Source organism: Hyperoodon ampullatus (assembly GCF_949752795.1).
Source record: "Hyperoodon ampullatus genome assembly, chromosome: 3".
In the NCBI taxonomy this organism is placed as follows: domain Eukaryota; kingdom Metazoa; phylum Chordata; class Mammalia; order Artiodactyla; family Ziphiidae; genus Hyperoodon; species Hyperoodon ampullatus.
The window spans coordinates 18,654,780-18,682,470 of NC_136916.1; the positions used below are offsets into that span (position 1 = coordinate 18,654,780).

The 27,691-nt window shown below is 46.6% G+C and overlaps 1 protein-coding gene across 2 annotated transcripts in view; it reads left to right on the plus strand.

Annotated features, from left to right (window-relative positions):
- CCNY (cyclin Y) overlaps positions 1 to 27,691 on the plus strand; it is a 128,233-nt gene that overhangs the window by 70,258 nt on the left and 30,284 nt on the right. The window contains exon 2 of one of the 2 annotated variants that reach the window (XM_079701200.1): positions 24,986 to 25,060. The exons of the other annotated variant lie outside the window; for it this stretch is intronic. Within the exon in view, the coding sequence (XP_079557326.1) occupies positions 24,986 to 25,060 (75 nt within the window). The remainder of the gene's footprint in view (positions 1 to 24,985; positions 25,061 to 27,691) is intronic. 2 annotated transcript variants of the gene reach the window in all.

Sequence of the window (27,691 nt, forward strand, 5' to 3'; positions counted from 1 at the left end):
ACAATTATAAAGAAAGTAGGTTTTAAAATAACAGTTTAAAAGTCTGAATAAAGCAATATGAAAGTGTGCCCGGGCGTAACCCATGGGCTGGAAAGGTCAGCTAGCCTCCACGACCAGCACTAATGACCAAGTTACCTGACCAGCAGCATTGGTATCACCCCTTATGTGTAGGGTCATGTGCTGGGGTTGAACGTTTGCAAACTTGAAGTCAGGGCCTGCTGCCCTGTGAGGGTTTACAGTGGTAAGCCGGTGAAATGGCTCTGGTGTTCAGAGAGAATTAAGAATTCTGGATGGCAGAGGCTAAACGTCAGATGAGCAGTTTCGGTCAAGTGCTGAGGAAACGTAGAGGAAGGAACACCGTGTAAGGTCTCTGAGATCAGAGGGTGGACACAGAATAGACCTCAGGCAGGCTTTCCAGGCCAGAGGAGAAGTGTGGACAAACCTGAGGCGAAAATCAGTCTAGAGCAGGGCCAACTGTGCTGCTGGATGCCTGTTTTATAAATAAAATCTTATTGGAACAAAGCCACACCTGTCCTTTACATCTTGTCTTTGGCTGCCTTTGCTTGTGATGTCGAGGTGAGTAGTTGCTATGAAGATCGTGTGGCCCATGAAGCCTAAAATATTTACTGTCTAGATCTTGATGGAGATCGTTTGCTGACCACCCGGGGGTGGTTCTTGGAGAGTACATCAGCTTGTGGAAATGGAAGATACAGATACATAGGTAGTAGAATAAATAAGGAATGCATGGTAGGTAGCCTTAAATGTTAAGCTTAGGACTTGGAAGCAGAAGCAATGTGAGTTGTTAAAGGGACATAAAACTAATTCACAGTTGATTAGTCATCAGTTATGATCAGGTTCATAGTGTGGGGAGAGAGATGGCTTTATAATTAAAAGATGATGAAATAGTGGGACCGGAGACACATAGAAATTGCCTGGATAGGAGGAGCTGTGGTGGGAGTTAGGAAGGTCTGCCTGCAGGACTTGACATTTGAACATAGTTTTAAAAGGCTGTAAGTAGGAGTTTGCCTGAAGGACAAGGACTCTTCAGCCAAGGAAAAGCCACTCAAAGTACAAGGGTGTGAAACAAGTTGATGTTTGGGGGAACAGAAGATACTGTCATGTTTGGAACATAAGGTAGGAGCAGTGAAGTTGGGAGGGGCCAGAGTGAGGGATGCCAGCCTGGTGATGATGGACGGTGAGAAACTACTGGAGAACTGTGGGATGGGGTCATGATCTGGGCTTGTGTTATTTTCCCCGTCATTTAATATATTTTTGTTATATGTATATGTATAGCTGGTTCACTTTGTTATACAGCAGCAACTAACACAACAATGTAAAGCAATTAGACTCCAATAAAGATGTTTACAAATTTTTTTTTTACAAATCAAGTTAGATTTGTATTTTTCAAGGATAGTCCTAGTAAAGCAGTGTGGAGACTTGGGGATGGAGGAGGCTAGAGGTGCAGAGATGTGTTGGGAGGGTGTTGCAGTACCCACGTGACAGATGATGAGGACTTAAATTAGGGTGGTGTACATAATGATGGAAATGAGAAGGGTGCTTCTAAAGACAAACAGGATAATTGACTATGTAGGTTTGGATGTGTGAGAGGTAAGGGAACAGGGAAGTTTTTAGAATTTGTGCTTGGACAACAAAGCCAACAGTGCCATTTAACTCAGTTTGGGGTTATGCAGAAAAGAGTGTGTTTTGGTGGTGGATGAGTTCCTGCCCATGGAGAGTAAGTGGAACTGCCCCTGAGTGGTTTGCGGCATAGGTCTAGAGGTCAGTGGAGAAGCGTGCCTTGAAGAGAACCTTTGGCAGGTATTGGAACTAAGTAGTTGAAATTGTAGGAGGAGGTGAGTTTCCCTAAAGAGAGCCCGGAGAGCAGGAAGTCAGAGCCCAGGTGGAGCAGGGAGGGGTGTCGGGTTCCCGGAGGCGTGCTCCGCCCCCTCCACCCTCCAGCCAGGGCCGGCGTCCAGCATCACCGCCTCCCACTGAGACTGGGGAGCCTCAGGAGCCTTCGCAAGGCACAGCACTGGGAATTGACAGGAGATGGGGCAAAATGTCCATGATGTATGAAATACAAGGGTTAGAGGAAGAGATTCCTCTAAATATAAGGGTTAGAGGAAGAAACCTGCATGGAGAGACTGAGCACAGAAGCAGTAGCTGGAGCCACATCTCTACCAGAAGAGCTGCAGTCTGGTTAGAGCAAGTGTGTTGGTGGATTTGGGGATGAGGGTTGTTGATGACTTTGGTGAGAAAGGTTTCAGTTGAGAGGAGACGGAGGCCATGTTTGGAGGCGGCTTGCAGCGGGGAGTGGGAGGAGAGAGCCTGCTTTCCTAGAAGTCCGAGCAGGGAAGGAGCTTGTTTGTGGGATGGGAATCAGAGGCGAGGAAACGCAGAGTGTGCAGGAAAGAGCTCACAGCCTAGATAACTTTTCTTTTGTGCAGGAAACCTGCTGATACATTTCCCTTAGTGTTTTATTTGTAAACAATTTCAGACTTACAGAAAAGTTGGAATAGAGCTAACTTTACCTGCAGTTAACATTTTGCCACAATTGCTTTATGATTTTTTCTTTCTTACATAAATTTTTTTTCCCTGAACCATTTGAGCATAAGTTGCAGACAGTAGATACTTTTACTTCTAAATATTTCATGTTTTATGAACCTGTTACTTGTATTTATGTTGTATATAATCTATTTAACACCCTTTACTCTCATAAGAAAAGGCTTTTGAGAAGCCTTACTGAAAAATAACCAGGACACCCCGTCCACCTCCTAAAATATTTTGTGGTTATTTGCCTACTGAGAGGCTTAAACACAGACAATTTGGGACTTGGTCTATACTATAAACTTCTGAAAAACAAAATATTTTTTTAGATATTGGTCTATGTTGATTGGTAGCTGATCAGCAGAAAAGGTAGAGGGAAATGATGGCTATTTAGACCTTTTTCAAATAATAGTAAATGTTTGATTCCACAGTATGACACTGTGTTATTTATTAATTGTCTGACAAGTGAGCTAGATCAGTGAGGTTCAGAAGTCTTCCCTTCAAAATAGTTACACGTGAAATAAATCCCTAAAATGTTGTCCGTATTTAGGCACGGAACAAATATGCCCAGTGGAAAATGTGAGGGCTTTTTCCCCCTAAATACAGAACATTTTAGTTCATTTAAATAGTACTTAAATGTCCTAAATTCGCTGCCCCCCAGAGCACATTTGTGTGCAAGAAGTCATTCCCTTGTCCTTTCCCTGCTTTTAGTAAAAGCGTGGTGGTGCATGTTTGCCATGTATAGTGTATATTTGGAACACAAAGCTCACGAACAGGAATTATAAAACTGTATCAAATTGTCTTTAGCGAGCGGCTTTCCCTCTTGCCAGGGTCTTTGTCGGTGGCGAGGAGAGACAGACTGACAGTGCCAGCTGGTCCTGCCCCTGCCCTCCCCCTTGTGGGGTCCGAGGCTGGTGGCCCCCCTGGATACTACCCCAGGGCTCTTCATAGTTCCCGGCTCTGCTGGTTAGAGGGGAAAAGTGGGGCGGTTTTCATTCACGTTTAAAAGCAGAGGATAGGAGCCATCGCTCTGGTCCTGAGATGGTGATGACGATGATTGATCACCAGTTATTTCTAACACTATGCATTCCTGTTTCTTAAGAAAATATGACGAGTACCCTGGTGGTCTAGTGGTTAGGACTTGGCACTTTCATTGCTGTGGCCCAGGTTCAGTCCCTGGTTGGGGAACTGAGATATCCCACAAGCTGCACAGTATGGCCAAAAAAAGAAACAACCAGAAAAATCTGAATCCTAGAGAAAGAAAAGAAAAATATGACAAGACTGGAAATAATGTAAAATTTTAATTTCTAAGATTTTAAGGATTATTTAGTAGCAGTGTTGTTTCAGTAGCTTGAAAGGTTTATAAATAATAACCCAAGTGTAGTGTTTTCTGCCGTGAAATGCCAGAAATAGTTAGCGTGTCTGACACTTTGGTGAGTTTGCAGGCTTCATGTGATTTCCTTTCACTGGTTTGCTCAGTCTGTTTAGCCAAGGTTGGCTATTTGTGCTGGGTGTGTAATTTTGGGAAATGTGGTTGGAACCACAGATAGTTTGATAAGGAAATAACAGGCAGGAAACAGTTGATACGCCTTTAGCCACAACATGTAAATTTCTCCCTGGGTTTCCTTGGGGAAGAGCGCGCGTGCGGGGCTTCCCTGGTGGCGCAGTGGTTGAGAGTCCGCCTGCCGATGCAGGGGACACGGGTTCGTGCCCCGGTCCGGGAAGATCCCACATGCCGCAGAGCGGCTGGGCCCGTGAGCCATGGCCGCTGAGCCTGCGCATCCGGAGCCTGTGCTCCGCAACGGGAGAGGTCCCAGCGGTGAGAGGCCCGCGTACCGCAAAAAAAAAAAAAAAAAAAAAAAGCGCGCGTGCGCTGCTCCACTCCCCGGGGGTGTTGTACCAGCCTGCGCGCCTCTGTCCACTTGCCTCCAGCCACTGAAGGATGACCCTTGGCACCAGCGGGGAGCCCTGAGCCTCATTTTCATTGTCATGTGGCTGCTCAGAGACAGAAGCTGGTGCGATGCAGGCTTTGGAGGGGCAGCAGGTGGCTCAGTGGTTCTGTGATTCCTTTCTTCCTTCAGCAGGTCAGTGCCAAGTACCTGCTCCGTGTTAAACATCCTCAGGCTCAGGGGTATCTGGGCGCAAAGCAGGCAGACCCCTGCCTTTATGGAGCTCCCATGACCACAGGGGAGCGAGCAGACGCAGTACCGCTAAAAACACAGCAGGAGACGCAAGAAATTATGAGTGGGGTGTGTAGGGCTGTGTGTGGATGTAGCATCCTCACTGGCTGAGTGCCTTTGGGCTCTGACTTATCCAGGTCTGTTTCCTCGTCGGTAGAGTGAGGATCACAGGGTTGAGTAAGTTGTCCTAAATAAGTTAATACGCGTAAAGTTCTTCGAACAGTGCCTGACTCACAGCCACTATGCCTTAGTGTTGTGATAATGCTTATAATGTGACCTGATTAGTCATTTTATGTAAGGTAACATCTGAGCAGACCTGAAGGGTGAGGGAGCAGGCCGTGTGGATACCTGGGGAAGAACCTTTCAGGCGGAGCGGGCGTGTGCCTGCTGGGTCTGGGGAGCCGCAGGGGCGGCCAGTGGAGTGGGAGCAGAGGGGGCGACAGGGACCCTGGCAGGTGAGGTGGGAGAGGCCGTGGGGGGCGGAGCGTGGCCCCCCTGGGGCCATCGTGAGGACTTCCTCTGGGGCACCCCAGCCCCAGGGAGCGGCGATGGGGCTCCAGCCTGCTGGTGGCAGTGGGCGTGACGGTGGAGGTTCGAACCTGGGGAGAGCTGGCTGGTCTGCCGGTGTGCTGGAGCTGCCCCTTGGTGCTTGGTGAGCGGAGACAGCCGGGGAGGAGCCGGTTGGCCCACCCGGATTTGACTTCCGTGTTAGATGGTTAGGGGTGGGAGGATGGGCAGCGGGGGAGTTCAGGGGAGAGGCCAGTGCCCCCCACCGACAGTGGCGTGGGAGCTCTTGCCTCCAGAGGGCATTTAGCTTGTGTGTGGCTGAGCTCTCGAAGCTGGGGTGTCCTGGAAGGGAGAGGGAGAATGAGGGGGCTGCCAGAGTGGGAGCAGGAGAGGGAGGAGGGGAGAGAGGAAGAGCTGTGGGTGGTGCCCAGGCCCACCCAAGGGGCTGTCAGGAACTTAAAGTGAGACCAGCCACTGGGCTCTGCATTTTCCTGCACCTGGAGCTCGGAACAGCTGCTGGGGCAGAGGTGGAGGAGGTGAAGAGCTGGATTGAACCCGCTCTGGGGTTTACCAGAGAGTTCTTCAGAGGGTGGAAGGGCATGGTGGCAAGGAAGTATACCAGGGAGCCGTGATGACCATGAGTCGTCCACCCTGAGCTGGATAAAGAAGGAAGGGAGAGGGACTTCCCTGGTGGCACAGTGGTTAAGAACCCGCCTGCCAATTCAGGGGACACGGGTTCGATCCCTGGTCCCGGAAGATCCCACATGCCCGCAGAGCAGCTAAGCCCGTGAGCCACAACTACTGAGCCTGCGCTCTACAGCCCACGAGCCACAACTGCTGACCCTGCGTGTCACACCTACTGGAGCCCTCGCGCCTAGAGCCCGTGCTCGGCAACACGAGAAGCCACCGCAGTGAGAAGCCCACGCACCGCCAGGAAGAGGAGCGCCCGCTCGCCGCAACTAGAGAAAGCCCGACGCAGCAACAAAGACCCAACGCAGCAATCAGTCAATCAGTCAATCGATTTATTTATTAAAAAAAAAAGAAAGGGAGGACAGGGAAGGGGTGAGGACAGCAGAAAGGGAGTAGAATCAGTGCATATGGTCTTTTTTTAAAACATCTTTATTGGAGTATAATTGCTTTACAATGGCGTGTTAGTTTCTGCTGTATAACAAAGTGAATCAGTTATACATATACATATGTTCCCATATCCCCTCCCTCTTGCGTCTCCCTCCCTCCCACCCTCCCTATCCCACCCCTCTAGGTGGTCACAAAGCACCGAGCTGATCTCCCTGTGCTATGCGGCTGCTTCCCACCAGCTATCTGTTTTTCGTTTGGTAGTGTGTATATGTCCATGCCACTCTCTCACTTTGTCACAGCTTACCCTTCCCCCTCCCCATATCCTCAAGTCCATTCTCTAGTAGGTCTGTATCTTGATTCCCGTCTTGCCCCTAGGTTCTTCATGACCTTTTCTTTTTTTTTCTTAGATTCCATATATATGTGTTAGCATACGGTATTTGTTTTTCTCTTTCTGACTTACTTCACTCTGTATGACAGACTCTAGGTCCATCCACCTCACTACAAATAGCTCAATTTCGTTTCTTTTTATGGCTGAGTAATATTCCATTGTATATATGTGCCACATCTTCTTATTCCATTCATCTGTTGATGGACACTTAGGTTGCTTCCATGTCCTGGCTATTGTAAATAGAGCTGCAATGAACATTTTGGTACATGACTCTTTTTGAATTATGGTTTTCTCAGGGTATATGCCCAGTAGTGGGATTGCTGGGTCATATGGTAGTTCTATTTGTAGTTTTTTAAGGAACCTCCATACTGTTCTCCATAGTGGCTGTATCAATTTACATTCCCACCAACAGTGCAAGAGGGTTCCCTTTTCTCCACACCCTCTCCAGCATTTATTGTTTGTAGATTTTTTTTTTTTTTTTTTTTTTTTTGCGGTACGTGGGCCTCTCACTGTTGTGGCCTCTCCCGTTGCGGAGCACAGGCTCTGGATGCGCGGGCTCAGTGGCCATGGCTCACGGGCCCAGCTGCTCCGCGGCATGTGGGATCTTCCCGGATCGGGGCACGAACCCGTGTCCCCTGCATCGGCAGGCGGACTCTCAACCACTGCGCCACCAGGGAAGCCCTGTTTGTAGATTTTTTTGATGGTGGCCATTCTGACCGGTGTGAGATGATATCTCATTGTAGTTTTGATTTGCATTTCTCTAATGATTAATGATGTTGAGCATTGTTTCATGTGTTTGTTGGCAATCTGTATATCTTCTTTGAAGAAATGTTTATTTAGGTCTTCTGCCCATTTTTGGATCGGGTTGTTTGTTTTTTTGATATTGAGCTGCATGAGCTGCTTATAAATTTTGGAGATTAATCCTTTGTCATTTGCTTCATTTGCAAATATTTTCTCCCATTCTGAGGGTTGTCTTTTTTGTCTTATTTATGGTTTCCTTCGCTCTGCAAAAGCTTTTAAATTTCATTAGGTCCTATTTGTTTATTTTTGTTTTTATTTCCATTTCTCTAGGAGGTGGGTCAGAAAGGATCTTGCTGTGATTTATGTCATAGAGTGTTCTTCCTATGTTTTCCTCTAAGAGTTTGATAGTGTCTGGCCTTACATTTAGGTCTTTAATCCATTTTGAGTTTATTTTTGTGTATGGTGTTAGGGAGTGTTCTAATTTCATACTTTTACATGTACCTGTCCAGTTTTCCCAGCACCACTTATTGAAGAGGCTGTCTTTTCTCCACTGTATAGTCTTGCCTCCTTTGTCAAAGATAAGGTGACCATATGTTTGTGGGTTTATCTCTGGGCTTTCTATCCTGTTCCATTGATCTATATTTCTGTTTTTGTGCCAGTACCATACTGTCTTGATTACTGTAGCTTTGTAGTGTAGTCTGAAGTCAGGGAGCCTGATTCCTCCAGCTCCACTTTTCATTCTCAAGATAGTGCATATGGTCTTGATGGGTTGAGAGGTGAAGGGGTTGGGGTGGCAGAGGGAGTGAGCTGGGAAGGTGGGAGGCGATGGGTGGAGGCCGGCTGCTTGGCCTTGAGATCAAGGAGTGTTGTTACTAGTGACCACAGGTCTGGGGTGGGTAACCATGGGGACTGGAGCCCAGGGTCAGGTGAGGACAAGGTCACAGAGAACAAGAGGTCAAGGGAGTAGAAGGATTGCTTAGCTAGATGTTGAAATCCCTAGATATTCTGGTGAAGTAGCCGGGGAGAGAGGGCAGCTGGGGGTGCCAGGCAGGGCCAGAGGGGAGAAGGAATTGGTTTCTAAGGGAGCGGCGAGGCTCCAGAGAAAACCCCCAACAGTGTAGGGACGGGGTGCTCAGAGGGGGGAGGTGTGGGAGCACACACAGGGCATTTTGCTGAGGAAGGATGTGTGTTTTGGGGGTTGGGAGCTGCCAGACAGTGGCGGTGGTGTGGGGCCTTCTGGGGCTGGGAGGGGACAGTAAGGGCGGCCTGGGAGCTGCCGGCTTCCTGATTGACTGAGGCAAGCAAACAAGTGGAGGGATTATTCTGTGGAAGATGGTGGCGCTGGGGTTGCGGGATCTTGGGGAGGGTATCTTGTCAGGGGTCCGGGGTTTCAGAGCTGCCTCTTTAAATCCCACATACTGGGGATGGACCCGTCAGGAGGTATTACTGGGAGGTTTCTTGCATTTTATAAATCGGTATTTCTTAGTAAGAGATGTCTATGTTAAATGTAGTGGAAGTTCATCCTCCTTAATTTTCTTCCTTTTCTCTCTGGCCTCTGCTTTGGAGAATGGCACTGTTAAATGCACGGGGTCGAATTTCTTGTCTAAAGCAGATTCTGCTGCTGAAGGGAGCCTGGTGTGAGAGAGCATGGGGCTCGGGGTCTGCACGCTAGTCCCCACTTGCTGTGACCTTGGAGAGAGACTTCCTCCAGGCCTCTTCTCCTTTGTTTAAAAAGATGGTGGTGGGGGCGGGGCGTCTCAGCTATAAAATCCTTTGGTTTTAAAATTAACCCCATTCCATTTATTTATTTAAGACGCTTCTTGTAATTATGATCTCCAAGTTCTTTGATTTTAAAAAATTTACCTATTTACTGTACATTTCTATCAAATAACATTTTATACTTCCTGCTAATCAGTATTTTTTAAGAGTGTAATATGTAGGAGGTACTACTGATAAAGGCTTAAAGAAGACCCAGAATTAGCTTGTGTGTTTATATAAATTGTGAAGTAATCTTCCCCCCCTACTTCTCCTGCTCTAAACAAGAATGAATTTGAGAGAAGGAAAGAAGAGCGATTTGCTGCTTCACAGGTGGCTTAGCTGCCTGGGCGTAGTGGTTTTGCTTGGTAGGCTCAGAGCTGGCTGTATTCTCAGCTTTTTGTGTGTGTGCTTGGGAAATTGTAACTGTTACCAAGAACCTTAGATTCAGAATGAGTTGGTAATTTTCCATTTCTTGTTTTTTTATTAGAAATTTATTTATTTTATTTTATTTATTTATTTTTGGCTGTGTTGGGTTCTCATTGCTGCACGCAGGTTTTCTCTAGTTGTGGCGAGTGGGGGCTACTCTTCGTTGCCGTGCGCGGGCTTCTCACTGCGGTGGCTTCTCTTGTTTCGGAGCACGGGCTCTAGGTGTGCGGGCTTCGGTAGTTGTGGCTCGCGGGCTCAGTAGTTGTGGCTCGCGGGCTCTAGAGCACAGGCTCTGTAGTTGTGGCGCACGGGCTTAGTTGCTCCGTAGCATGTGGGATCTTCCCGGACCAGGGCTCCAACCCGTGTCCCCTGCATTGGCAGGTGGATTCTTAACCACTGTGCTACCAGGGAAGCCCTCCATTTCTTCTTACACTAACTAGAAAATCAGATTAATCTAAGATGTTTTTGGTATCAGAGCGCAGCCAGGGTAATAAGGCTGTGCTGAACAAATGGAAGAGTACTTGTCTGGCAGGTTGTGTTTGATTGACTTCCACTTTTGTTGGCCCCCTCGTAGGGTCCCTTCTGAAAGGCACTCTGTGGAGGTGGTTAGGTTTGAGAAATGACATTTTATGGTGTGAGTTGAGAGCAGACACAGGCACACCCAGGGGCTTCCTGAGGCCTGTCCCTCACAGGTCTTGGGTCAGCCCAGGGCTGGACCTGTTACCCAGGGCCATGCGCTCCCCAAGCACAGGCCTGGGTCGCTACTGACTCACCCGAGGATGGCCTGGGCAGGGGAGCGGTCAGTGCACGCCTTCCCCTCCCCACCCTCACCCCCAGCAGGCAGGCATCGCCCTCTGGAACACCGGTGTCCGTCCCACGGTGACTTGGGTGCAGTGCCCTCTGCCACTCTCTTTCACTCATTTTGATAGTTTTATTTCAGCTCTGTATTACAGTGCAGTGTTTAATAAGATACTGTCTTCCCTTTTTAATTCTTTAATAGTTCGAATAGTAATGTACGTCAAGAGTAGACTGATACGTTGTCTTATTCATTCGTTTAATAATTTCTGTGTTCCTACAAGAATTAATTTATATAGGGGACAGGTGAAAGAATAGGATAGAACTTGTCTTGTTGAGTGTCAAGAGAAAAGATGGTAAATAATGATTTTGCATATTGAAGGTACAGCTGTTGGCAGTGATGTTGAAAGTGGCCTCTGAGAACAGTTTGTGCTGCGGTCCACACGTGAGGCTCAGAGTGATCAGAGCGACTTCTGTGATTATTAATTTGTACTTTGACTGAGACAGTCTGTTTGTCTCTGCATATACCTTTAGGTTAGATGCTGCTGAAATGAGAAATGACATGCAGACTTTCCCCCTCCTTCTCAGATACCAAAATAGCCCTAGAGTTTGTATCACCTCTGCAGCAGTATTGGTCTTCCTTAAGCCAAGCATAACCTTGCTTATCTGGAATGAAACAATATTCCTATTCAGCAGTAAGTAAATAGAATCTTTACTTGTTGAATGTTTAATGTTTGTCTTCCCATTTCATGGTAGGAAGTTCTGTCAACTCTCTTTTCCATCCAAGTGACTGGTGAAGTTTCCACCACTTTAGAGTAAATTTCTTTGTTCTTTGAGGTTGGATTTTTTTTTAATTGTTTTACAATGTTGTGTTTCTGCTGTACAGCCAAGTGAAGTAGAGTTCCCTGTGCTAGACAGCAGGTTCTCATTAGTTATCTATTTTATACATATTAGTGTATAGATGTCAGTCCCAGTTTCTCGGTTCATCCCACCCCACCCGCCCTTTCCCCCCTTTTTCCCTCCTTGGTGTCCATACGTCTTGAGGTTGGAAATTTAATGGTAGGATTTAAAACTCTGTAGCACTGGTATACTTAGAAAGAGAAGCTCTAACACTCTCTCCAGTTTGAATGTGCAAAATAAATATGCCCACAGAGAAAAACTGGAACATATAGAAGAGTTTAAAAAAAAAGAGAGAGAGAGAGAGAGAGAGAAGAAGCTCCTGTGCTTGTCTTATACAAAAGAAGTACTGTGAACATTTTTGTGTAGTTTCTTCTAGTACTTTTAAAAGCTGGATTTATTTAAAATAAAACCACCACCACCAAAACAATAAAACCCAAACCTGGATAGCATATAATTGTGGTGACACTGTGTACAAAATTTTGTAGCTTCCTTTTCACTTAGCGTGATAAATAGAAGTATTTCCCCAATTACAAATGTGTCAGCTTTTTATAAATATTTATTTATTATTATTTTAATAGCTACACATTTTTCCTTATAGTAAATTTGCCACCTAGCTATTCAGTCCCTTATTACTGAACATTTAGGTTATTTACAGTTTTCTTTTTCCTATTATACATAATGCAGTAATGAACATCTTTGGGCTTAAAGCCTTGTTTGCATGTGAGATCATCTCACTAGGGTAGACTCCCAAGACTGAAGGACATCTGCACAGCGGCCTGCACAGGACATCTGCACAGCGGCCTGGAGGAGGGTCGGCTGGAGATGCCAGTCTGCCCGCCTCTCTCAGCTCCTGACAACCTTTCCCTTTGCCTGCTGGCCGGATGGAGGGAGGGGTGCTGTGCACCCCGAGCCTGCCGGGATCAGAGGCGGGCCACTGGGCGCTGTGAGGAGGAGGCCGGCAGTGACTTACACACAACCTTGCATCACTCTTAACTCCTCAGAAGGACGATGTTGGTGACTCTTTTACCCAAGGGTTTCAAAGGGCCTGATGTAGCTGCAGACTCTCCCCTTCCATTGGATATAGTAACCATGGCAGGATGACATTTCAGTGAACTCTCTTGGACATTCTAATTATGGAAGAAAATACCTCTTTCCCCCACCAGGTGAAGGCATCACTGAAATCCAAGCTAATCCCTGGTAGTATTTTTCTCTTCTCAAAGGACAGTTCATTGAATCATGCAGACAAGTGACGTTTTCTATTTTCAACATAGTCTCATTGGATGACTGAAATTCAAAAACAGAAAGCAAGGATATATTTGTTGATCCATGGATTTCTTGGAATGCTGAGAAAAATATTGGCTTAAAAACCAAATTTCACGGGACTTCCTTGGTGGCCCAGTGGCTAAGACTCCGCGTTCCCAATGCAGGGGGCCTGGGTTCAGTCCTCGGTCAGGGAACTACATCCCACATGCCACAATTAAGTGTTTGCATGCCGCAACTAAAGACTAAGACCCGGCGAACCAAATATATATATATATATACACATATATACACACACACACACATATATATATACACACACACACACACACACACACACACACATATATATATATATATATATTTTTTTTTTTTTTTTTTTTTGCGGTACGCGGGCCTCTCACTGCTGTGGCCTCTCCCGCTGCGGAGCACAGGCTCCAGACGCGCAGGCTCAGCGGCCATGGCTCACGGGCCCAGCCGCTCCATGGCATGTGGGATCTTCCCAGACCGGGGCACGAACCCGTGTCCCCTGTATCGGCAGGCGGACTCTCAACCACTGCGCCACCAGGGAAGCCCCAAATAAATATTTAAAACAAAATCAAATTTCACCAAACCTGGTAGATGGCGGTAGGAGAAAATGGAATATGTGTGGCATTCTCCCGTCCTCTTCTCCATCGCAAGGAACCTCCCAGAGGGCCTGCTCCCACGGTGCTCCCCGTGGGGTCGCCACTGAGCTGCCAGCACAGAGAGGAGGCCCAGCCCCCCCCACCCCCACCCCGCCCCGGCCGCTGCCTCTGCTCCTCCACTCGGGCCTGGGGACGTTGGGCAGGCCCTGGAGTCTGGAGCTCAGCGGCAGTGCCTGGCTCCCTCCCTCTGGTCTCTCACCAGGTCTTGAGAGGAGAGGGTCCAGGATTAGTGCTGAGCCCCTGGCTTTGTGCCATTTTATTGAACACTGTTTACTAGATGAACAAGCCAGGGAACCTGAGTACACCTGCCTCATTTCTCTTTTGCAGTCATGATGACCGTTTTAATGGTAGACCAGGTCCTTGGCTGCATGTCCCCCTTGGCTAGGTGTCTCAGGTTTTGCAGAGGAGTAACGGTTGTCGTGTACCCTGGCGTGTGTATGCTTGCACTCAGCACGTGCTCAGGGTGGTAAAGCTGCGTTCACCATTCGCCAGATAGTTTTGGAAGGAAGACGTGTGCGTTCCCATCCTCTCCGTGTCTCTGTGCAGCCTGGACCGGAGCCAGATGTGCAGCAGGGCTGAGCCCTCAAATGGAGCAGAAGAGAGTTAGCACCGAGCTTCTCTCATGCTGGGCTCATTGCCTTAGTATTGATTCAGCTTTAGAAACAGAATGGATTGTTTAAAGCTTTTTGGTTTTGTGATTGTTTAAATTCAAGTTTTATTTAAACCAGGCAGGAGATCTGATGGCAGGATTCTGAGGCACATTCATTTGGATCTTCCGGTGCGGCTTTTCTGAATGCAAATCCTGTCCATCTGGCTGCCTGTTATCCATCCCTCTGAAGCTCGACAGACTTGATTAAATGCAGAACGACTCTGCCTTGGCAGTTGCATCTCAGATTTTATCATTAGTTATGCATCCCATTTCCTTGTGTCTGAGGTGACCCTCAGAGGCCACAGTATTCCCTTTCTTTCTATTTCCCCCAGCATCCGAATGTTCAAAAGGCAGGTTGTAGTTGTAGATTGAGGTAGGAGGTAAATTCTAGATTTAACCTTTTCTTCCTAAAATATAAGCTATATATCAGGTCTGAAAGTGAGGAAAATACCGATGAGTGATGATCTCACTTGCAGACGTGACTATGAATTTGACCCCCAGGAATCATAGAAGTGCCCTAGGATGACACATTGGGACCGAGAAAACAAATCTTCAGATTCTGCGGGATAGAAGTGGCTGTAACAGAGGTGGAGTTGCTCTTCCTCTGTCATCCGTTCTGTTGTGCTGTCTGACTCAAGTAGGGGCCAGGTTGTTCCTCTCCCCTCTGACAGTCCTTGGGTGCTGCACCCCGGTGCCCACATCCTGGTGTGTCACCCACCCAACAGGTTTTCTCACACGTAGGTTCCACTGTATGTCTCCTGAATTGTATCTTCTATTTTCCTGTCTTTGGTGTGATATCCTTTTATAATCTTGTTTTAGTTTTTTATTTGGTTTATTTAGTTTCTTTAAGTGCTTTCAGATAATTCCTGATTTACATAGCTGTGATTTCTGTTTTTAGCACTTTCTTCATCTGCTTCGGGTGTAACCCTCATTTACATGTCTGGTGGTGGCTGCCTTTGGGGGAACACTTGGGGTTACTTGGTGAGAATTTGATCTAAGGATCTCTTGCCACCCTCTTGCTTGTGTTCTGTGTTCTTTGTGGCAAGTATGGGCTTTCAGTGGTTTTGTGTTTGAAAGAGGAAATAATGTGTGATTTGTTGATGGGAAATCTCAACATTAGTAACTTTGTCCCTGATGTTATTCGATCCCGCCTGCTTCTAAAATGCATAAGTAAACCTTTTTTGTGGGCTGAATGTTCTTGGTGCGTGTCTGTTTTTATCCCCAGCGCCCCCCCGCTCCTCCCACCCCTCACTCTACACACAATGTAACTTGCTTCCCAGCAGCCTCAGCTCTCTCCTGGGCTCTCCATGGCACTGCCCCTAGCAGAACACTTGTCACTGCCCCAGCCTGTCCGCTTCCCCCACCCCCAGACCTAAACACTGGGGGGCCGCAGGGGCTTTCGCGTTGTATTTCTTGCACACATCGAGTTGATTCTCAATATAAAGATTTGTCAGCTGTTGAATAAAGTAATAACGGGGACTCAGATATCTCTACTAGCTTTCAGGGAGTCATTTTGGACACTTTTTAGCTGTCTGCAATAGCCAATTTTATCAGTGTTGCCCATACTAGACCTAGTTATTTGCCTGATACTAAAATATCAACGTTCCAAGTGGTGTTTTTCCTGTTTCAGTGATAGCGCTAATTCATGCCTCAGGAGGGGCTGGTTGCTAGGAGATTCTTTTTGCATTAATCTACATATGAGTTGATGGTTGGTCCTTGCCAGTTTTTCTTTTCCTTTTTCTTTCCTTTTTAAAAAAGCTGAAAAGAGCTACTTCACTTGATCATTCTTTTATGTATTTCCATTATTCAGCTTGTCTGTTAATGATTGTTGAGCATTTGGACTTTGTACGCAGGGTTCCTGTCCTCAGTTGGTACTGATTGGAGGGGATGAGGACCCCACTCAGCCTTTAGGTGGGGCCCCCAGATCCCACTGGCTTTACCGTGTACTGTCTCCCATCATCACAGGACCCAGAGGCCTGTCAGAGCGTTACTGTTACCATCGTCCTCATTTATTGAGACTCAGAGAAGTAACATGATTTGCTCGAGTGGCCAAGCAGAAACCAGAATTCAGTCTTCTAGTTTTCAGCTGTACATTTTTTACCTTGTTCTCTGCTGGACTTTAAATGCTGCAGTGTGTGCTTGTTTTATGGTCTGTAGCCAGCTCTGTGACCGCAGGTTCTCCAGGGCCAGTCTTGCCATTTGTTGTGTCTCTTGACCCTTGCTTGTGGTGGATCGTTTCCTCTGTGTCTTGCCGTTCAGGATGGTGAGCCTGTCTTCAGAGGGCATCGTCCAGCGGGGTTCAGGGACGCAGGCTTCTCCAGAGCAGTTCGCAGTTACTTCTGCCAGGCACCCAGGGATCTCACTGGCATGTGACCAGTTTGGTGTAAATTTCTTGTCACAGGGTTCCCTGCACTACACGTGCAGAGTAGAGGGGAACTCCAGAACCATGTTCGAGATACAGACAGACCTGTGGTTACCAGTTACTGGGGTGCTGGGAGACGTTTCCCCCGCTGAGGCCCAGCTCCTTTTTCATCTGGGTTCATAGATAACTTTTTTTTTCTAATTCAGTTTTTGTTATAATTGTAGCTCTTCGAGGGTTCCAGACATATATAAAAGCATCTTTTCTAAGTTGTATCCACTCTACTGGCTTACGTCCTATCCTGCAGGACAGTAAAACCAGGTGGCTTCCAAATCAAGACATTGTAAGTAAAGAGGATAGAATTAGTGACTATACCAGGGTAACAGGTGTGAACCAAGACGTGTGGTCACCTTGGTTGAAGCCCAAGACCCAGCGCACAAAGCTGGGAAGCTCTTGTTCTGCCGGAAGACTCCAGTTCTCTTTTTGGTTAGAGCCTCCGGCCATTTCCCTAGCTACACACTCTAGGCTTTTAAATGGATGTCTTATGTTTTATCTCACATTTCTAAGTGCTTGTAGTGTGAGAGCTTTTAGGTCATCTAGTCTGCTGTATTGGTGGAACAATCTGTCTTTAGTCTTAAACGTTAGGGTCTTTCTCTCCTTTGGTTCATGTTAACCCAGAATATTTGAAAGAGTGGAAAGACTGGAGAGAGGGCGAGGGACGGAAAGAGGAAACATATGGGGAGAGAAAAAGAGTGAGTAGAAGAGAGACTGAGAGACAGGTTGGAAAGAGGGAGATGGAGAGACAGACAGAGAGCACATGAATGGGAGTCAGATGTGTGTTCACAGAGAGGTGCACACAGAGACACATACGTCCCGACGCAGACCCAGGCTGGAGGCCCACCACAGAGAGGGGTGCACCCCAGGACATGTACTCACGGATCAACGTGGAGAGTGAGAGTGGAAAATAACCCAATCTGAGTGTGTTAGAATAATCGTAAAGAATAAACGTGAAGTCGGCAGTGCGGGGGGACTACAAAAGATGGCTTTGGAATTAACTGGAATTGCAGTTAACAGCAGTTTGCTGCCACGGCACCAGCTACAGAAGTTATAAATAGGGATGCTGATGCGGGCTCCTGGGTTTGGGGCCTGCCCGGTGGCAACTTCATGGAGCAAACCAGGGGACCAAGCTCTGTATTTTGGTCTCATTGGCCCTAACGAATGGCGATAATCACTGATTTTCAGGCAGTGGGTCAATAGTAACTAAAAAATAAAAGTAAACCAATCCCATTTAAAATTAACAGGCTTTATTTGTTGATTTTTCATCATTGCTTTGCAGACCCTAGTCACATTTAGCAATATGACTACCTAAAATTGAAATTAGAAGTTTCAGATTATGACCATGTCAAATATTTGTCTACAGATAGGAAACAGACCTGTTGGAATCATTTTAAGATTAAGTTTGGGATTGTTAGCTGACCACAGTTGGCCTTTGAATCTAAGTTGACTTTCTACCACCGAGTTTCCAAAACTACGAAGCGATCACAGGATCCTTGAATCCTTTGGGCTCTACTCACTGATACTGTCGAGGCTGAAGTGAACAGCCCATCTTTTGGATGATTTGTTGGAACAGTGATCAACCTGGGGCTGGCAATGCAGAGAAAGGAGGTAGGAGGTAGGAAGTCTCTGATTTTGCAGGTTGTCTTTTTTTTTTTTTTTTTCCTGTGGTACGCGAGCCTCTCACTGCTGTGGCCTCTCCCGTTGTGGAGCACAGGCTCCGGACGCGCAGGCTCAGCGGCCATGGCTCACGGGCCCAGCTGCTCCGCGGCATGTGGGATCCTCCCAGACCGGGACACAAACCCATGTCCCCTGCATCAGCAGGCGGACTCTCAACCACTGCGCCACCAGGGAAGCCCCCCAGGTTGTCTTTTATGTTTCCTCTTCTATCCAAAGTAGACCCAGCACAGTTTAGGCCTTGCTGCACTGTTCTGTTTTCCTTTTTTCTAAATTTCCAAACCATCAGTGATGGATTATGACTCCCACTTATCTTAGGCATTATTTTATCACACGGATCTTTTACAGCATTGGTGCTGTTTTAGAAGCTGAGATGAACAATGGTGTGATATCTGTGGAAAGGACAGAAAAAACTACATTATGTGGCATGGGAGAATATAGTCATCCCTTGGTATTCACTGGGAATCGGTTCCAAAATCCATGGATGCTCAAGTCCCTTATATAAAATGGCATAGTATTTGCATATAACCTACCACATTCTCCTGTATACTTTGTCATCTCTAGATTACTTATAATACCTAATACTATGTTAAATTTTATATAAATAATTGTAAATATGCAATATAAATGTTATACAAGAAGTTACCTATGTGTGGCAAATTCAAGTTTTGCTTTTTGGAACTTTCTGGAATTTTTTTTTCCAAATATTTTTGACCAAAGGTTGGTTGAACCCATGGGTGCAGACATGGAGGGCTGACTGCATAGCTGAATTACACTACATTCCCAGCTGTTTGATTTATTTTCAGTTTTGAATAAAGGAATCCTGTCATGCCTTTTACTTAGCTGAAACGTGGACTGAAAGCAGTGTGACTGAGTATTTCTGTTATCACCTGATAGTCTGGCAGTAGACTCTTAGAATGTTCTGTTAGTATTTTAATTTGACATGTGTCTTAGTAAGTATCATCAGCATAAAGAAGTAGTGGTTCCAAACTGCTTCTTAAGCATTAGGTTGAAGTCAACCCTAGGAATTCTGTCACATTTCCTAAAACTGCCTTTTCTCGCTGAAGTACCCCTGCCTCAGAGGCTGGTTTATCTTGTCATGATGGATCAACTTGTCATTGTAAGAGGCAGGAGGACCTCTGTCACCAGCAGGGAATGCCGAAGTTGTGAACATCAGGACTCCTTAGGGAGCAGAGATTGGATGACGGAGGTTTAACACATCTTAACTGTCTCCAGGTTTGACGTGTGTCTTCAGCAGTGAGCCAGATGCTGGGGCACACTGTTTTTCAGTACCCTAAAATTTTAATAGCATTGTTTATGGGGCTCCTATTTTGTGGCGTGAGTCCTACTTATTGCTTTTTGTTGCATAACTGCTATTCTCACAGCACTCCTCTAGGTGAGGTGTTACTCACCTGCTTTATAGCTGAGGGAATGAAACCTGGAATAGGATGGCAGTTTGCCTGAGGCCATAGAGCTAGCAGAGATGAATTCACATCTAGGTCTTCCACATTATAAAATGTGTTACTTTTACTCCACCATTTGAACTTCTCTTTGGGGAATGAATGATTCCTAGAACTCCAGGATTGTCAGCTTTCAGCTTTCAGCTTTCCGGATGTGGGTTTTAGAATTTATAGAGTATTCTTTTTTGTTTTGTTTTGTTTTTTTGTTTGTTTGTTTGCAGTATGCGGGCCTCTCACTGCTGTGGTCTCTCCCATCGCGGAGCACAGGCTCCGGACGCACAGGCTCAGCGGCCATGGCTCACGGGCCCAGCCGCTCTGTGGCACGCGGGATCCTCCCGGACCGGGGCACGAACCCGTGTCCCCTGCATCAGCAGGCGGACTCTCAACCACTGCACCACCAGGGAAGCCCTATAGCGTATTCTTGATGGTCTTCCATCCTTGTAGTTTTCTTTACTGGTACTCACCTTCAGCTTAGAAGGATACTCTAGTAGATCAGGGACTTGATCTGTTTTGTTCAATTCTGTATCTTCAGCATGTGGAACTCAGCAGTACCTGGTACCCAGAAGATGCTCAGTGATGGTTTGTTGAATGAGTGAAAAGTGTGGCAGGTGGGACTGGCCTTGACCTCCCCCCAGTGGTGATATTCATGGTATCTAATAGAATGCTCATTTACCCCTCCACAGTTTAATTATGAAGCCATCTCTGTGACAGAAATAACATGTGATGCATTATGAAGTCATCTAAATACATGTTTTGTCTCACCATTAATTGACTATAGCCCTTTGAAAATGAAGAAATCATTCTTATGACCATGAGATAGTTTGTGTGGAGAACCGGAAAGGTAAAGACACAGACATGGTTACCACCCCAAAGTAGTCTTTTGGTATCAGCAGGACTGAACACAATACCTGGCGTAGAGTTCAGTTTAACCGAATTCAATTGTATAGCCTTGCCAGGAGGGAAAAAAAAAAGCAGTGTAAAGTTTTTGACTCTTAGAGTCCATTGTTTTGTTTGAGAGCTTTTGTTTTTTTTTGTTTTTTTAGATGTTGGGGGTAGGAGTTTATTAATTTATTTATTTTTGCTGTGTTGGGCCTTCGTTTCTGTGCGAGGGCTTTCTCTAGTTGTGGCAAGCGGGGGCCAGTCTTCATCGCCGTGCGCGGGCCTCTCACTATCGCGGCCTCTCTTGTTGCGGAGCACAGGCTCCAGACGCGCAGGCTCAGTAGTTGTGGCTCACGGGGCCTAGTTGCTCCGTGGCATGTGGGATCTTCCCAGACCAGGGCTCGAACCTGTGTCCCCTGCATTAGCAGGCAGATTCTCAACACTGCGCCTCCAGGGAAGCCCTGAGCGCTTTTGTTTTAAGCACACTACTCTCTTTCTCGCAGGATTTGGTCAGAATCTTCTTTCCTCATTGTTCACTAGCTGGTCCTGTGCACTAGTGGTGACTAAATTGTAAGTCATCCTGTAGGCTGCGCTGACCTTCCTACAGAGCTGTTGGCCCCCATGTGTATCACCACCCAGCTCATCTCGGGGTCTTTCTCGGGGATGGGGATTCACTCTTCAGTAAGGGCAGTGACCTCTGTTCATACGACATCGAAATGGCACCCAGCCAAGTAAATATTCATTCGTTTGTTTGTTTTTGGCTGCGTTGGGTCTTCGTTGCTGCGTGCGGGCTTTCTCTAGTTGCGGAGAGCAGGACCTTCTCTTGCTGCAGAGCATGGGCTCTAGGCGCGCGGGCTTCAGTAGGGGCTGTAGAGCACAGTCTCAGTAGTTTGTGGCACACGGGCTTAGTTGCTCCGTGGCATGTGGGGTCTTCCCGGACCAGGGCTCGAACACATGTGCCCTGCACTGGCAGGTGGATTCCCAACCATTGCGCCACCAGGGAAGTCCCAGCCAAGTAAATATTTAGATTTTATAAGTTACTCCTCTTCTGGGCAGGTTAGCACTCAGGTACTTCAGGAACTCGATGGGGGCAGATGGGAGCTGTGTGTGCTCTGGGAAGGCCCGTCTGGGGGAGAGCTGGGGCCCTGGGAGTCTGCAGGAGGGGCTTGGGGGGCGGAGGAGTACTTGACATGGTGGTGACTTCAAAATAGGTACTATACTGTCAGAACCGACTGTAGCAGAGTGCTTTATTTTATCCTTAATCTCTAATTTTAAGTGTAATAGCCTGTGAATTTCTTTTTTTTAATTCCTGCAATACAGAAGCATCCCTGAGCCAATGGGGAGCACCGCCTTCCTCGGAATGTGCTCCAGTTTAGTTTGTTGTGCCCGATCCCTGACTCTGCAGCATGGGAAATTATTTCTTCATGGCTAAAGTAGCGGTTTGTCATGACTTCAGAGTGTAAGTTTGAGTGACACAGCAGATTTATTTTGCTTGGCTTGTGAGAAGGCTGCCTTTGCCCATTTTTGTTCCCCCCAAAGTTGGAGTTCCCTTGCCAAAGCACACACTGTGAATAACTTTCTGTATTCCTCCTCAAGGTCTGGGGCTGCTCCCTGTCTTAGGAAACGCCTGGCAGTTCCTTGTACCTTTGTTTGGTGCCGTTTTGCATATCTAAGTCAGGCTAGGTAATCCGGCCTCTGTGGCTGGCCCTCCTTCACAGCAAGGGCGCCCTGAGCACTCGGTACCTTCAGGCCTGGCCTGCACGAACTTGGGAACTTGGCCTGTTGGCTTGCACCTGGGCGTAGGGTTTACCATGCACGCCACAGTTATGGAGTATGAATCTGCTTAGGATTGGAGAAAATGCACACCAACTTGCTGTTAAACCCTTTTTTAAGTAATGTCCTGGCAGCCCATGAGACGTTGCCCCTGAACAAGTGTAAACATTTGGACGTGCTTTCACATAAAATTTAACTGATGATCTGTTTCCCTCAGCAACATTGCATTGCCCTGTGTCCAGAAACAAGTCCTTGATTTTTCTCTTTGTGGAAACTTCCTGGTTATCTCATCTAGGATCTAGATCCTAAAACTTAAATTCCAGGGAGAACTTGGAAGCCAGCTTTAGGGGCTTCTGGATTTCCCTCCGCATCAGCCTCTACCTCCCTCCTGTTTCAGGCTCCAGTCCTTTTGGGGCACTGGGGATCTGAGCAAGGTCTGGCCTAACAGGGACGGTGGGGAAACTCTGGACTTGCCGCTGGAGACCACAGCTCCCAACCCAGGTTCTGTTATCACCCCGCTCGACACTCAGCTCTCTTGGCCTCACTCGCCTCACCTGTGACATCACGTCAAGCCCAGAGCTTGAAGGCTCCTCTGAACTCTTCCTGACTTGCTCTGTATCATTGAATGGGTAGAAATGATACCTGGCCTGTCACCCATTCAGGAAACCACCCGGGACATAAGCGAGCATTCTGGTCAGGCTCCTCACAGACTCATTTTTTTTTTTAGAAATTATAAATCAGTGTTTTATTTATTTATTTATTTATTTATGGCTGTGTTGGCTCTTCGTCTCTGTGCGAGGGCTTTCTCCAGTTGCAGCAAGCGGGGGCCGCTCCTCATCATGGTGTGCAGGCCTCTGACTATCGCGGCCCTTCCCGCTGCGGAGCACAGGCTCCAGACGCGCAGGCTCAGTAATTGTGGCTCACGGGGCTAGTTGCTCCACGGCATGTGGGATCCTCCCAGACCAGGGCTCGAACCCATGTCCCCCACATTGGCAGGCAGACTCTCAACCACTGCACCACCAGGGAAGCCCCAGACTCATTTTTACCAGAAATTTCTGGCCTAACTTTATCTAGTACAAATGGAAGCAAGTTTGAAAAGTTGTTTCCTTTGTCTTTCTCCTTCCATCAAAATCCCTTAATGCCTTCATCTGTGAAACCACTATATATAACTTTAATACTTGTTACAGAAGGACCAGATAATTAAGATAGTGTTTGCGATTCAGGTGTTGCTTTCCTCAAGCCCCCAGCGGGAGGTGAGCAGCTGTAGTGCAGCGAGCCATTGGCTGATGTAGGAAGAGGCCTCACCTCAGAGGTCTGCCAAGGGGTCTCTGTGACAGGTGTTGCCTCCTGGATACATGTGGCCATCCTTGTTTTTTCTTTCCTTTTATCTTTGACTGGCTTAGCTATTAAACTAAGGATAGATACCATCTGGTTTTATTGGTGTTGATTAGATTTCTTTGCAAATTTACTGAAATAATGGAACTCAAAATAGTTTTCATTCTGATGTTGGAAGCTGATTTGAAGACCATTCTGACTTTCCGTTTTTTTAAAAAATAAATTTATTTATTCATTTATTTATTTATTTTTGGCTGTGTTGGGTCTCTGTTGCTGCGCATGGGCATTTCTCTAGTTGTGGCGAGCAGGGGCTACTCTTCGTTGTGGTGCGTGGGCTTCTCATTGCGGTGGCTTCTCGTTGCAGAGCACGGGCTCTAGGCACATGGGCTTCAGTAGTTGCGGCATGTGGGCTCAGTAGTTATGGCTCGTGGGCTCTAGAGCGCAGGTTCAGTAGTTGTGGCGCAGGGGCTTAGTTGCTCCGCAGCATGTGGGATCTTCCCAGACCAGGGCGTGAACCTGTGTCCCCTGCATTGGCAGGCGGATTCTTAACCACTGCGCCACCAGGGAAGTCCCTCCATTATTTTTGATCTTCTCTCTTCCCTCCTCTAACTTTATTCTTTTGTTTTGCTTAACCATTCTTTCCCTGTGGAATCTTTGTTTTTTTTTAATTGGAAGAGCTCTCCTGTGATCGGATTCTAATTGTTTATACTGGACTGACAAGCCTATAGCCCTTGGAGACTGTTCTAAGGCAGGATTACAGAGCCACATGCCAGTGGGGGAAGAAGGGGTACGAAGTAGGCAGAGGGTGAGGTGAGGACTGAGCGCTTGGGGGCGCTGGGGTCTCAGGTCCTGCCAGTTGTGACCGCTGTGGTGGGGCCCGGTGTTGCCAGTGATCTGATTTCTCAAGAGAAGCTGGAAACACAGACCTTCTTTTTTCCTTTGTGGTATGTGTTTGAAATGTAAAAATCATTATCTATTGGCTCAAATTTTTTACAAAGGAAAGAAAATGAATGAGTCAAACAAAACTTACATCCATGGCCCAGGTTATGCCCACAGATGGCCAACTTGAGCTTTTGCTCTAAAGGATTAAGTTTTCAGAAAAGGACAGCCTTAATTAAGCAGAGTATGTAGATGCTGATTTGGCTGAGGTATTCTGTTTTAGTCACTTTAACAAGGAAATATCACTCGCTTGACTGGGGGTTTAGATGAGTCAGTTGTAGCACATAACTCTCCTTAATTACGTGTTAGGACTTTGTCCTGCTATTCTGTAGTATCCTGGGTGCAGAACAGACTTTTGAAAAGAAAATGGAGTTTTGGGCTAATAGATCTCCAGCCAAGTGTCTAATTTTTTTGTATGACTTTCTCAAGTTTCTAAATAGCAGCGTTCTCAGTTGAACCTAGAAGAATCTGTTAGCACAGTAACTGTTGGTTTTTTCCAGAATCCTTGAATGTATTAGTAATTTAAGATTGAAAATCTTGACTCCCTTTAGTTATCAGATGGATATTCATATATTTTCTTTTTCTTTCTTTAAAGATTTGAACATGGAATTCAATCCTTCAGACCATCCTCGGGCCAGCACAATATTCCTCAGTAAATCTCAGACGGACGGTAGGTTACTGATATATTTATGCTGCTTTTTTTTTTTTTTTTTGGTGGTACGCGGGCCTCTCACTGTTGTGGCCTCTCCCGTTGCGGAGCACAGGCTCCAGGCGCGAAGGCTCAGCGGCCATGGCTCACGGGCCCAGCCGCTCTGAGGCATGTGGGATATTCCCAGACCGGGGCACGAACCCATGTCCCCTGCATCGACAGGCGGACTCTGAACCACTGCGCCACCAGGGAAGCCCTCTTTTTTTTTAAAGAAGACTTATGTTGGTAACTAGCCTGTCTTGATTTCCCACTAGGTGTGATTCTCAGGATAAAAATAGAATCCCCTTTAGTGACCCCTAAGGATATTGTTTGGTGGTGGTTCCCTTGGGGTTTCTTTATTTTATAGTTATGCTTTTAGAATTTACTATTTGAAGCAACTGTCCTCATTTTGCCAGTCAGCTGGATTAGTTCTAAGTAGTTTCTACCCCGAGAGTCAGAAATTTTCCTTTAAAAATTGATCTTTGCATAAATTCTCTAGAGATCAGAAGTATTAGTATGTAAAAGAAGGCATAATATAACCCTAAATTAAAGCACCATTGTCTCTGTTGTGTCATTTGAGAGCCGAATTGAGCCTGTACACTAGGGGTAGATGTTTTCTTTCTGTCAAACTCCTGCTAACCAGTTTTGTTCTGTGGCATGGAATTTCTCCTCGGGGATTTTCCACTCTTTTCAGCCCTTGGCTAATCTCACCGTAAAGGAGAGAGAAAACACACAGTATGGTGAACACAGTCTCTCAGTTGGATTCCTGTAGAAAAGAGTAGCGGAAGGGGACTTCCCTGGTGGTGCAGTGGTTAAGAATCTGCTTGCCAGTGCAGGGTACACAGGTTCGATCCCTGGTCCGGGAAGATCCCACATGCCATGGAGCAACTAAGCCCGTGCACCACAACTGCTGAGCCCGTGCGCTTAGAGCCCATGCTCTGCAACAAGAGAAGCCACCGCAAGGAGAAACCTGAGCACCACAACTAGAGAAAGCCTTTGCACAGCAATGAAGACCCAATGCAGCCAAAAATAAATAAATTAAATAAATTAAAAAAAAAAGAGTAGTGGGAGGAATTTGTTAAATGATGATACAGTGATGCAGATGTTATATTACAGTGCTGGAGCCCTAGTGATTCTAGCCCTGACTCTTGGCAAATTGCTAAGCTCTAATTTTGACAGAGTCCTAAACTGACTAAAAAATAAACATATTTAAGACAGTAAGTTCATTTATAAGAACTGATACCTCCTCAGTTATGGTTAGGTGACAACTTTGATGTAGTATAATGCTGATATAATATTGGCACTCTTTAATTAAGCAGGCCACTGACTTGATTTGAGAGAATTTGGTGCATTTATTTAAAAAACAGTGTTTCCAAGAGTGAGAATAAATCGTCGTAGGTATCAGATACTTGTGAAATAAGTTTAGAACGTATTGGGTAAAAACAAAACAAGACATTTTTTCTTCACCTGGTGAAGTGGGAGCCCATTGGGAGGGGTGGGTATTGCCAGGCAGGAAAGTGGCGATGGGGTGAGGGTTTGGGACAATGAAAAATGGGAATCAGAAGCAATTTTTTGCGCTGAATGTGGTGCTGTGAAAACAAGTTACACGACTGGCATACTTTCAGATTTGGTTCTTGCTTCCTGTGAATTTAGGGTACAGACCAACATCAGTCAGAAACTTTTCTACCTAGATTTGTGTGGAATGGCATTAGAGCCTCTAAGTAGATGGATGACACATATCTTGGTTGCCACGGGGAGAGGGGTGGCAGGATTCTCCGACCTAACAGCATGTCCAGGTGTGAGTCAGGGACTCGCAGCTTCCCCTTCACCTCTGCTTCACCTCTCGTCTCCTTCCTCTCCTGTCTGGATCATCAGGGTATCAGTGACTCTGATCCTTCTGTTTTTTGCTTCAGTTTCTCAAGTGCTGGCTCTTTCCTTTCAGTGTAAACCTACTTGGGTCTCACAGGTTAAAAACAAGAAAAGGAAAGATAACTGACACCGTCTCCCACCTGCCGAGTGAAAGCCCTGGTGCTGCCTCCTCCTTCCCTTTCCCTTTGCTTTCCCACTGGCCTCCTCCTCCCTCCCCCCATTCTGTGGTGTGACCGCTGAGGCTGCTGAGGACACGGCCTCCGGTGGCTCCCGCTCTTGTGTGGCACTTGCTCACATAGGCCAGATTGCTGAAGACAAGTCCAACTAATGAACACCTGCCTTATAGATGATGAAAAGACATAGGTTTTTTAAAATAGGTAAATTTGGTAACTTTAAAGAGTTCATTCTTTGGTGAGTTGATCACAGAGAATTGGCTATTTGGAAATGGGTCCTGAGAAACCCCCTGTTTCTTTAAGGTGCTTCTCAGACATCTTAATCAGCTTCTCCATTTATCCCTCTGATGTTAGTGTTTTCTAGGGTTGTGTGCTTTTACCCTCTTATCTTTTTGGCCTGCGTACAGTTCCTTGCGGCTTCCACGTCAACTAGAATGTCCAGCCAGATTTTGCTCTGCAGCAAAATCCGTCTGTCCAACTGGCTGCTGGACATCTTTACACTGAAGGCTATTGGTTCCTCTAACTCAGTGTGTCCCAAACAGAACTTAGTAACTGGGGTTCACCTCCTGCC